Source organism: Akebia trifoliata, chromosome 5 (genome assembly GCF_017979445.1).
Source record: "Akebia trifoliata isolate Shusen 1 chromosome 5, ASM1797944v1, whole genome shotgun sequence".
Lineage (NCBI taxonomy): Eukaryota > Viridiplantae > Streptophyta > Magnoliopsida > Ranunculales > Lardizabalaceae > Akebia > Akebia trifoliata.
In genome coordinates, this window is record NC_141379.1 from 33011276 (window position 1) to 33023810 (window position 12535).

The 12535-nt window shown below is 35.1% G+C and overlaps 2 protein-coding genes across 5 annotated transcripts; both read left to right on the plus strand.

The window, feature by feature from the left end:
• The first annotated feature begins 1385 nt into the window (after positions 1-1385).
• Positions 1386-5975, plus strand: LOC147402340 (endo-1,3;1,4-beta-D-glucanase-like). Of its 2 annotated transcripts, XM_086443952.1 has the most exons (7): positions 1386-1664; positions 3327-3348; positions 4315-4438; positions 4526-4616; positions 4725-4814; positions 5157-5257; positions 5361-5975. In XM_086443952.1, the coding sequence occupies exons 1-7, from the start codon at positions 1517-1519 to the stop codon at positions 5499-5501; spliced, it is 717 nt and encodes a 238-aa protein (XP_086300078.1). In that variant the 5' UTR covers positions 1386-1516; the 3' UTR covers positions 5502-5975. The 2 variants fall into 2 exon arrangements, with proteins under 2 accessions (XP_086300078.1, XP_086300079.1); XM_086443953.1 differs by lacking the exon at positions 4725-4814.
• Positions 5976-7556: 1581 nt separating this feature from the next.
• Positions 7557-11323, plus strand: LOC147402341 (endo-1,3;1,4-beta-D-glucanase-like). 3 transcript variants are annotated; one of them, XM_086443956.1, is made up of 8 exons: positions 7557-7709; positions 7830-7986; positions 8707-8728; positions 9734-9860; positions 9948-10038; positions 10118-10210; positions 10769-10869; positions 11027-11323. In XM_086443956.1, the coding sequence occupies exons 2-8, from the start codon at positions 7839-7841 to the stop codon at positions 11165-11167; spliced, it is 723 nt and encodes a 240-aa protein (XP_086300082.1). In that variant the 5' UTR covers positions 7557-7709; positions 7830-7838; the 3' UTR covers positions 11168-11323. The 3 variants fall into 3 exon arrangements, with proteins under 3 accessions (XP_086300082.1, XP_086300084.1, XP_086300083.1); XM_086443958.1 differs by lacking the exon at positions 10118-10210; XM_086443957.1 differs by lacking the exon at positions 7557-7709 and having other exon boundaries at positions 7772-7986.
• The last annotated feature ends 1212 nt before the right edge of the window (positions 11324-12535 follow it).

The window sequence follows — 12535 nt, forward strand, 5'->3', positions numbered from 1 at the left end:
AGTTCCTTTAAATAATTATAAAATTAAATTATTTATCCAAATTAATAGAGCTAATGAGATTTTATTGTTAATTGTAGATAAATAAAGCGTACGTGGAAGTTATCAAATCGCGAAACAATTACGGTTACAATACGCGGGCCGAAAGGAAGTTTCCAGAAAAATCTCGATCGATTTGGGCGTCACGTCACCGCGCCGCGGCTAGCCAAGACCGCGCCGCAGTCATTTCGAGGAATTTGTCTTCGAGATTTTTACAGAAGCTTCGGTGGTTGTAACTAATTGGGTCATTCGAATTGAATTATCCGTCAAATCACCCCGATTACCCGAATAAGAACATTATAAATTTGAGGGTTGATTTCAAAGAAGGGGTCCCCTCTTGGGTCCCTCTTAGGCTCTTCTCTTCTATAATTTTCTTTAGTTTCTTCTTTTAATTCTCTGTAATTTTTTCTTTGGGTGAGATCTTGAGTGTAGTGAGAACATCAAGATGAACCATTCATTGTTTGTGTAATTGTTGGGAGAGCTATAAAAGAAGAATTTCGGATCGATCATCATCTTCATCTTCTTCACCTATTCTCTCTTTTCTCTTTTATTATTTTTCTGCAATTACAATGCTTGCAATGATTGGCTAAATTCTCATTAGAGAAGTTAAGGAAGCCATAGCAAATTAATCCCTCTAGCGTAGATTTAAATTCTTGCTTTGCTTACATGTTTTAATTCTGAAAATTCTATTCTGATTAAGGTAATCCAACTTATAATTCTGATCAAACTTAGATAGCCATTACTTAGATAAGTTCAAGAATGGCTATGCTATGTGAAAAAATCAGAAGATAAGTTGGGCAATCTCAATCATACTAGTGTTTTCATGAATATCCTTTGATTACTCTTAAGAATTTAATTGTTCCACCGTCCGATCCATGAGCAATGACTTGCTCCATGGATTGAGTTATATTCCGAATTTATCTACATTATGGATTAATTGCAAAGGTTTGATTAACTTCTCTAATCTCTCTCTCTTAGATTTTCAATCTTTCTTTTCTGTTTTTAATTTCAATTGCAAGTAATTTTCATTTCATTTGTGCAACAAATCAATTTTGTTTTTAAGAAAAATCTGTTGTTAATTCTGTTTTGGCCTTTTTATCCGAATGAGATTTTGAATCCAAACTGTCCCTGTAGAACGAATTCGACTTACCAAAGTCCATCTCTTAAATCTCTATCTTTGCATCTTTATAGCAAGCTTTACAATCGATCATGTGGGCGTTAGTAAAAGTTAATGTGGCAATAGTAACTCTCTTGAAAAAAAGATGAGCAGACGTTCATGAATTTGGGAGGCCACCAATCTCCACGTGGCAAGTTAAGTACAGCTAATAGATGGTATGTTTTGTCTCCGCTGGAAGCCCAAACTCCATATTTTCCAGAGTCTTTGGAACCCTCCCTGAGCACAAACATCTTGGATTTCTCAAATCTATTTTTCTTGTGTCATCGAAGTGTTCTCTTACTGTTTGATTGGAAGAGAGAAGAGATGTCAGGCCCCCAGTGCTGTGAGAACCCACCAACGCTTAGCTCAAGCTCTGGAGGTGGTTCTATTGAGGAGATTGGAGGTCTCAAGTCCTATGTTACTGGATCCACTGATTCTAAGCTTGGAATTATTCTCGTTTCTGACGTTTTTGGTGACTACCCACTTAAATTTTCTTCTTTTAATCTATGATATTTTGGTTTTAATCTCAACTTTTCCATGTTTTGTAAAGTGGGTCTTGCTTGTTTTGTAATCTGTAATGTTGGGTTTTGAGAAATATTGATTGGGTTCTTTTAAATTTTAATAAATATGTGTTCCCACATTTTGATTGTAATTGAATTTGTCTCCCAAGGAAGGTTTTATGATAATAATGTACTCATCAATCATCATCAGCACTATTAATTACCACCATAACCTTAGATGTATTTTCTCGTATCTAGGGGAAAAGCATCCATGGTTCTGTGGACACCTCCACATGAGCACAGTGTCAAACGCAATGTCGTGGGAAGTATCTTTAGCACTATTCAAAAAATATATTTATTCTAGAATGGGTACAGTTGAGATGAGGATGTTGTTGGGTCTCCTCATCATGCACACCTTTAGTAAATAATATCTTTAGTAAGGCATGTTCCTTTATATATTTTCTGACTACTTCAATCCATGTCATTTTCAGCGCTCTTCCTCTTATTGTTTTAGAACTCTCGACTTCCACCAAACCACTCCTCACTAGTGTTGTTATTGGTCTTCTTTGCATATGTCCGCACCATCTCAACAGACTTTATCTTATTGCATTTATTATATTGGAGCTACAACTAGAATTTTCGAATATACTCATTTATTATTTTATAATCCCCATTTCACCACTCTTACCAAAGCCATCTATCTCTCTACGTACAAACACATGCTAAAAAAAGAATACGGGTAATTTTATTGTTATTTTGAGGCATTTTATAATTTGATAATATTTGGTTCTAATGTTTTCGGGAAATCTAATGACTAAGATTTACTTAGGATTTAGGGGCTTAGCATGTAAACCTTTCATAGCAAAAGGATTACGTTTTCTTTTGGGGAATGGTGGTGGTCTCTAAGCATTGTGTATCTCCATTATGCAACAATCTCAAGTCAGTGACATTGGTCCTCGATTGAGTTGTCTCACAACATCACCACCACCATCTATTTCTATACAAACCACATTTTTATCCATCGTCGCCCTTACTTTCTGTCTTTTTAACTTCCATGGTGAAACAAAGACCAAAAAAGGCACCTTGAAACAAAGTGCTTTGGCACAATCTAAAAATTTTAAAGAAAGGCAGACATTAATGTGGATACGAAAAGATAGAAAGATCATGCCATAACAGAAGATATGGTGAAATAAGATTCATCATGCCGACCCCAATATTTGGGATGAGGTGTAGATGATGATGATGATATTTAACTTGTTTCATTTCTCATATTTTGCGAGGTTTTAATGTATTTATGTGCCTTTTTTATGAGTATTGGTTATGTTTGGGTTGTCTGTGCTTAATATGACATATTGGGTTGTCAAAACTGTAATATAGTTCATTTGTAATTTTGTGAATTTTTATTCTGTAAAAATTATATTCACTTTTTAAAGATGAATATTTGTTTTGATAGAAAATTGGATTGGAAATTGATTTTGATTCAGGGAAAAAATTGTTTTAGGAAACACATTATTATCAATGTTGGCTTTTGGGATACAAGCGTGGGTTATATACACATACATTAGTTAGTAACTTTGTTTTATTATTTTCGTCGCTCTGATCTTGATCCTACACAAATAACCTATCTTTTGTAGGATATGAAGCACCAAATTTGAGGTATGTCAAATTCTCAACTCTGCTCTTAGAACTAATTGGTAGTATTTTCATGGTCAGTAACATGACCATACTACTTGGATTTCTCATACCGTTCCTTTTTTTGTTTGTTGGTTGGTTGGTTGCACTTCAGTCCATTATTAGCAGTCTTTTGTTCACACATCTTCATTGTGAATCTATGTAGAAGGTTCTTAATTTTGAATTTAACGGTGTGAGCATACACAGAATAGCTCATAATGATTGTCGGAAGTTTACTTCCACAATGTGAAAAAAGCCCAAATTTGACGGACCAAGAGGTCCAATTGGCGTCAATTTTTTTTTCTCAACAGGCCGAAACTGTCAAATTAATGAAGGATGAGAGAAATTCGAAAGCTCTAAGTCGTCAAATCTGGGAACATCAAGAATTTCGACGGTCCTAGACCATCAAAATTCAGTTTCTAAAATTCATGGGCCTTGTTCTGTCAAATTTTTATGTCGAATTTTCCAGTTTTCACGTGGTGTTCATTCTTATCTAAGTGTAGATATTTCTCCAAGTTGGTGGTTTAATGCCTAAAAAACATGAACTTGTCCTTTATATTCTTGGCTTTGTGTTTCAATAACTGAAAGTTTTGGGAAGAGGGGGAAAAACTGAAATTGATGATAAGAATTGAATTGAGATCCCTTCTTTATCCAATAGAGTCCCTGCCCTGATTTCTAAAACTTCACACAAATTCAAAAATCCGGTTTAGAAGAATCTATATGTATGTTGGAGGTCTCCTTGTCGTCCTTTTTTGATACATAAATTGTCCTTTTTCAACCGAAAAGGTATTTATCATTCAATCAGGAAACAATGAACTTTACCCAAAGCACAAGTCCCCGCAGAGACACATGAGGAGACATGTGACATTTCCATAAAATGAGGAGTCACCAAAAGAAGTAAATTTGTTATATTGTTGTAAACTAATACCTACCACATTGTTTCTTAAAAAGGAAGTTGGCAGACAAATTTGCTGCTGCTGGATTCTACGTGGTGGTCCCCGACTTTCTTTACGGGGATCCATATGCGTATGAAAATGCCGATATGCTTGGAGTATGGATAAAATCTCATGGACCGGTTGGTTTCTGACCGAAATGATGAACACTAGATTGGATTTATTGTGAGAATTTTATACAATCTGAAGTCTTGGAATTACTCTTGTAGGACAACGCTGCTGAAGATGGCAAACCACTTATTGCTGCTATAAACCGTAAAGGCATAATTGCAATTGGTGCTGCGGGCTTTTGCTGGGGTGGTAAGATTTCTCTCTCTTTGATTTCATCCGGAATAGCTCCATAGTTTGGAATATTTACCGCTCTACTACTAGACCTGACTAAGATATGACATTTTCAATTGTTCCCAGCCAAGGTAGTCGCACAACTAGCCAAGTCCAATGACATCAAGGCTGCGGTGATGCTACATCCTACATATGTCACTGTTGATGATATCAAGGGTATGGATATTTCTCTCTGGATTCCAGCCAATATATAGCTGAATAAACTCCTTCAAGGAGTACCAAGAATTCGGCTTCATTATTAGAAACCATCCCCAAAAATTTTAATGAAGCTTTTACCATTTTTTCCATTTAAATCTCTAGCAATACATCCACAACAGCCAGCACCTGGAATTCCAATGCTTGCACCATCAAAGTTTAGCTTCACATTTACCCTTTTGTCTGTTTTGTTGGCGGCTACAAAGATCTTATTATGTTCTTGCCTTGTTATATTCATTGCTGAGTCGGTTATGAGTTAATGGTTAAGATCTATTGAAAAATGATTAGGCACATATTTTGCAGAGGTCAAGGTCCACCTTGCTATATTGGGCGCTGAGTTCGACAAATATGGTCCACCAGAACTCGTGAAACAGTTTGGAGAAATTTTATCCGCCAAACCCGAGGTGAGAGACTTAAAATTTTGGTGGTTAGTCTTTGTATGTACCCTTGTTACTTGATTAATATTGGTGTATACCTATCATTTAAGGGGGTGCTGGTATCCTACAGGTTGATAGCTATGTGAAGATATTTTCCGGGGTTGCACATGGATGGACTGTGCGATACAATCTTGACGATGAAGCAGCTGTGAAGTCTGCTGAAGAGTCCCATCAGAACATGCTTGATTGGTTCATCAAGTATGTCAAGTAATTGAACATCTCCAAAAAAGTATGCCGAGTCTAATAGTAATTCAGTATAAATTGTACTAGCTTGACATATTATTATTATCATATTAGTGAGCACAATGGGGGGCTGTGGTAATTGATCTTATAATATTTAGAATGGTTTGAAGAAGTTTGGGGTTTTCATGCTTTTCAAGCACTTTACATTTAGGGGAAAAGGAGGAAAGTTTGTGTGAAAAATAAGTGACAAGTAACATGTGGTGTGACACACTTCCATGGGAGTATTTTGTTTCCTTCAAAAATCGTTCTGAATCGATGAATTTGGCAATCTAATAGTGTCGATTGGCAAACATTCGTATTTCTAAAAGGGGTGATTTGATATCTCATGGTTGTCATCAAAAGCTTATCCTAAAGATTTTGGGTGACTAAACGATTCCTATTTGTTCATTCAATTCTATTCGAAGTCGTGTGTTTTGTTATTGAAGTGTTCGTATTTATTTTCGATCCAGGTTCCTTTGTCACTTTGATCACTTATTGCCGCTCTAAAATGTAAAGGCATACTTGCATAATCCGCATATGCTCCACATTTTTTAAAAGAATTGTGCTGGAGTGATATTAAAATTGACATCGTTTCACACATTGTTGACATGGAGGTGCGCACAAAACCATATATGCTTTTCACTCATATCTCGGTTAAAACATATATGGTACCTTACACACATCCATGACAGTAATGTGTGAAATGATGTCAATTTCAATGTCACTGAAAATTTTGGCTTTGAGATCATCCCAAATAATGGATGTATCGTGTCTGCTAATTAAGTCCTCTGAAATATTTACAAACTTTACTACTAGACCTGATTTAGATTTGATACTTTTCTATTCTTGCCAGCCAAGATAGTCGCACAACGAGCAAAGTCCGATGATCGATCAATTTCACCTCATTATTGGAAATCGTCCCCAAAATTTTTACCCAAGCTTGTACCATTTTTTCTATTTGAATCTCTAGTAATATTAAAAAAAAAAAAAAAAGTCTATTTGATTAGGGGTTGCTATTTGTACAAATTAATATAAAAAAATTAAATAGTTCATGAGAGCTTCTATTGGCACTCCAACTTTTATTTATTATACCCCAATTCAAAATAAATGAAATAACTTTATGATTGAGAATAAGTAAAAGTTAAGGTGCAAATAATATCTCTCTTTTTTTCTTATTGATTTTTTTTTTAGGTTTAGGATTTTATATGAACCTAATCCTAATTGTAAATAATTATTGAAATTGTTTGAATAAGTATTATAATGTTGATTAATAACTCGAGCCAAATCTTTTTAATGTTAAGAAATGGTTTAAGAAATTGGAGTGTAATAAGTAAAAGTTGGGTGCCAATAGCAGATCTCTAGTTTATTAATGTGTTTGGTGTAATCTCTTTCGTTTTCGTCCATGGGTTGACGGCTCAAATGTTTAATCCATCGTATTTTGACTTTGACTAAAATATGCTAAAATATTACAGTTTCAGACCATCCCCAAGTAATTGCGTTAGTAGTGATGTAATCGTTATTAAAAAAATAAAAAAAGAGAGAGAGAAATATTTTTCTTACTAACATAGTAAGATTTTAATCCTTACTAACAGTTGCTTTGCTTAAATAGATTACCACAATAGCAATCCAACACCACAAACCCCTAGATTTCACGGAAAATCTCAGATCCCAAAAATAAAAATCTATTTTTTAGGACTTGATCGAAGGTTTTGAAAATTGACAGCTATTGAACTTCCACGTAACTCTTAAATTTAAAATTAAAATACAACGGTGAAAAATAGGTTTTTTCAAAAATATTTTCTTTCAAATTTCATAAAACTTTGTCCTCTACGACGTTAAAGCATTGGATCGCGTTTTTGGATGCCACAAAGTGAGCCGAAGGACCCTTAGTAAGGGTGAAATCCTTACTAACTTTGTAAGTCTAGTTGGACTAAAGAAAATTAATAACGTCATACGTGACATCATTATTTGAGAGGAAAACTTATCTGTTTGTTGTTCATGAATACCTCTCTAGAGTGTTTGTGTTTGATTTGTGCCAGTCTGCCTGATGCACACTTTTGGCCTCTTTATCTCGTTATGGCTTGGAACTTGGAAGTGGTAGGTTAAAGTATACAGAGAAGAACAGTCATCATCAGATATTAGTGGGCCCAATAATGCTCCACGTGGCAATATAAGGGTAACCAACACCCAAGAACAGGTATGTGTGAGTTTTGATAGAAGACACTTGTTTGATATCTTCTCTACCATAAATTAAAATCCTACACTTTCACGTGTTCGTGTGATCAAAGTGTTCTGTTGTTAACTGTTTGATTGGTAGAGAGAAGAGATGTCAGGCCCTCAGTGCTGTGAGAATCCACCAACGCTTAGTTCAAGCTATGGAGGTGGTTGTGTTCAGGAGTTTGGAGGCCTCAAGACCTATATAACTGGCTACCCTGACTCCAAACTTGGAATTCTTCTCGTTTCGGACATTTTTGGTAACTACCCACCACTTTGATTTTCTTCTTTTAATTTCTCTCATAATTTTGTTACAATCTCACCAACATAAATCCTATTTTGCCATTTATTAGGGTGAACAATATCTTTAATTAGTACTTAATGTTACTTTGTAAGTGAGTCGTGATCCAAATAACAACATAGGATGTCAACTTAGACAATAACCACACCATTAAAGAAAGTGCTTTGGTGCAAGTTTAAGGATCTAAAAATATCATCGAAAGACACGAGAAGTGATGGGTATAAAACAAAGATATACAGACCATGCCATAAGTGAAGATATGGTGAGATAAGATAGATTCATCACACCGACCATAACATGGGACAAGGCATAGATGATGATGCTTAGGTTCTCATTTCTCTTATTTTGTGACATTCTAATGTTTTCACGTGCGTTCCTCGAGCAAGAGTTCATCACAATTTTTTATCTTGGGTTGTCAAAACCATAATGTACCTTCATTTGTGATTTTATAAACTTTACGCTGTAAAAATTATATTCACTTTTAAAAGATGAATACTTGTTTATGAGAAAAAAAAATCAAAGTTTGAGGATACGCATTAATATCAATACTAGCTTTTGGGATAAGTGATATAAGCACAGGGGATGTATACATGTATTTGTTAATTATTAGCTTTGTTTTTGTCGTCATTATTTCCGTAACTCTAATCTTGATCTTATACGAAGGACCTATCTTTTGCAGGATATGAAGCACCAAATTTGAGGTATATTGAATTCTCGACTCTGCTCTTAATACTAATTGATTATCATTTATCTATAAAAAACGTACGTATTAGTCTTCAATCAGGGAATAATGAACTTCACCAAGAGCAAAGCATAAGTCCATATACTGACATTCCAACCTCTGTTCCCTTTGATTTGTGTAGGCCATCTGCAAAGAATTTCGATTTATGTGGCGGGTCCTATTATTTAATGTCAATCATATGTAGGATGACTTGTATTTTATTGCACTGAGACATCAGTGAAGGGAAGTTGAGTCAAAATTTCCATTTTCTAGTATGTAATGTTTTCGTAGAATGAGGAGTCACAAAAACAAGTAAATTTCAAGATGTCTTTTTGCTTGCTAGCTTTGCTAATGAAACATCTGTATTCCTAAATTTTTTCCCATATGATGCGATTCTTCTGTTTTTTTTTTACATGAAAAGTGCCCATTGACTAGTGGGCGGGCCAGGACAAAGATCTTCTAAACCTTTGTTATTGGTTCAAATCTTATTGAAAAATGATTTGTTTCAATCCTTTATGAATGATTCAAATACAAGATATTTATAGTTAAGCCTTGTGACCCTCTTATATTCATGGTTCTCCTCTTGATCTCCAACAGATTGGTCTTTGGGAGTAGTTGGTTAACATGGTATGAGAGCGCTAGGTTTGTATAAGTCATGGGTTCGATTCTTTCCACCTTTATGGGGTGAGGAGGACTGTTGAGTGTATATTTTTCTTCACTCTTGGGTGTGTCATACTCCGAGTTAAGCCCCACGATTCTCTTATATTCATAGTTCTTCCCATCTCCAACAAATCGGTCTTTAGGAGTAGTTAGTTGGCTAACGATATCATGTTGTGAGGTGCTTCTCTTGATGTAATCTTAGTTGTGCCATCTAGAGTAGTGTAGGAGCGAAGAAGCGGTTGTTGCAAAGCAGTTTATGGATGGCTTTATATGCATTAAAGTGTATACTTTTGGAAACTAATATTTGCCACATTGTTTCTTAAAGGAAGCTTGCAGACAAAATTGCAGCTGCTGGATTCTACGTGGTAGTCCCTGACTTTCTTTACGGGGATCCATTTTTATATGAAAATGTTGATAGGCCTTTAGCAGTATGGATAAGATCTCATGTCCCGGTTGGTTTCTGACCTAAATGACATACATAGGATTGGATTTATTTGGGGAATTTTATACAATCTGAAGCCTTGGAATCATTCTTGTAGGAAAAAGTCGCCGAAGATGCCAAATCGGTTATTGATGCTCTAAAAAATAATGGCACATGTGCAATTGGTGCCGCTGGCTTTTGTTGGGGTGGTAAGATTTCTTTCTCCTTAATTTCGTCCGGAGAAACTCCACGATTTTTGAAAGATTTGACATGTTTGATTCTTCTCAGCCAAGGTAATCACACAGCTAGCAAAATCCGATGAGTACATCAAGGCTGCAGTGATGCTACATCCTTCATTTGTCACCGTTGATGATATCAAGGGTATATATGAATATTTTTCTAATGTTTTTGCCTCATTTGGTGATGTTAAGGATTTACTAGGCTGAAAATTTATCGGCTCAATCCATTATGGTGTCAATATCAATGTTTGGCAGCAACAAGACTAATATTTCAAGAGAAATTAATGCAAGCAAGGCCCAATAAGATATTGCACCTTTCTCCCCACTGAAAGACAACAAAAATGGCAATCTTTATTTCTTTTTATGTTTTTTTCGCTCTCGTTTTTCTCTCTTATCCGAATTTTTCTTTTTCTATCTATACCAAGAATTGATAAGGTGAGTGGGTCATGGAAGGGAGTAGAGGTGGTGATGAAAAACTTGAAGTTTGAGTGGTAATTGAGGTGAATTTAGAAGATCTATCATCTCAATTTTGCTAATAAACATACTTCCAAGTCCAACAACATAACATTTACTCTTTGGCTGTTTTGTTGGTCACAAAGATTTTTATTATGTTCTTTGCTTCTTAGCACCTGTTGAGTTGGTTATGAGTCAAGAGTTAAAGATCTATTGAAAAATGATTAATTGGGCATACATTTTGCAGAGGTTCAGGTCCACCTTGCTGTATTAAGTGCTGAGATCGATAAGTATTCTCCACCAGAACTTGTGAAACAGTTTGAGGAGATTTTATCTGCCAAACCAGAGGTGAGAGACTCAGAATTTTGATGGTTTTTCTTGGTATCTACTCTCGTAATTTGATTATTGGTGCATACTTAACATCCTTTCTAGGCATTGACATTAGTTCGTATTTAATGTGTTATAATAATTTCATCAATTGTAACATAAGCTCTAAATTTTGTAGGTTGATAGCTATGTGAAGATATTTCCTGGGGTCACACATGGATGGACTGTGCGATACAATCTTGACGATGAAGCAGCTGTGAAGTCTGCTGAAGAGTCCCATGGGAACATGCTGGATTGGTTCACTAAGTATGTCAAGTAATCGAATATCTCCGAAAAAGTATGCCGAGTCTAGTAGTAATTCAATATAAATTGTATTAGCTTGACATAGTATTAATATCATATTAGTGAGCACAATGGGACCTTTAATAATTGATCTTACAATCTTTAAAATGGTTCTAAGATGTTTGGGTTTTCATGCCTTCCAAGCACTTACTGCATTTAGGGGAAAAGGAAGAATGTTTACGTGACTCATATGTGGTGTGGCGCACTTACATGGGAGAATTTTTCTTCCCTCTGAAAATCGGTAGATGAATTTGGCAATCTAATAGAGCTGAATGGTGAAATAATATTCATTGCTCTAAGATGCTAATAGTGTTTAAAGGAAAAATATATATCATCGTCGTGATCATCAAAGTCTTATCTTTCATTTATTCTATTCGGAGTCACGTGTTTTATTATTGAGATTGATAAATTTGGGGGTCCAACTCAGAACCAATTGGCAATGAGTGGAGAGGCCCAGGAGCTTATAAGAAGAGAGACAAGGCAATTTGTGTCCGATGTGGGACTAAACTTAACGAAAATCTTTTGTAGTGAATTTACTTTTATTTCCCTTTGGTTTTGCAATATTTGGTTATGTAATTTAAAAAAAAAAAAAAAAAACCTAAAGGCCATTCCTTCAAATTGTTTTTGTAATCAAACTTTGTTGAACATGCGTAAATGATCTCAATCGTCTTTCTCTAGTTGATAACCTATTGAAGTTACATTGCAATTGCTCGACTCCGTTTAATTCATTATTGGCAAAAATTAGAGAGTTGCTATTGACACCCCCAACTTTTACTTATTACACCTCGATTAAAAATAAAGAAAATAAGTGAATGGTGTGTAATAAGTAAAAGTTGGGTGTCAATAGAAACTTGCTTTTTTCTTTTTTTCTTTTGTTTTGGTTTAAAATTTTATGAGCCTAAACATAATTGCATACAACTATTGAAATTGTTTCAAGGATTGTGTTTTGTTATGAAGAGTGTATTAGCGGCTCTAAAATATTAACTCAATCATTCAAATAATGTTGACAACTTAATTATTAAGTTCAGGAAGAACTGATCTCTTAGAGTTGTGCTGAGTGGAACCTCATATCACACTTCTTAACGCGGAAATGGATAGGAATCATAAATACTTTTGCACTCGTATCTTGATGAAAAACATTTATGATTCCCATACACTTTCATGTCAAAAATGCAATATGAGGTCACTTTAGTATTATTCCTTCTTTTGTCCAAGCACTTTCACGTCAAGAACTATGATATCAGGTCACTTCAGCATTATTCCATCTTTTGTCTAAGCAGGGATTTCAACATCCCCATCATGTATGTTCTGTGCTCAAACACTACATGTTCAAGAAGTGTTGGAG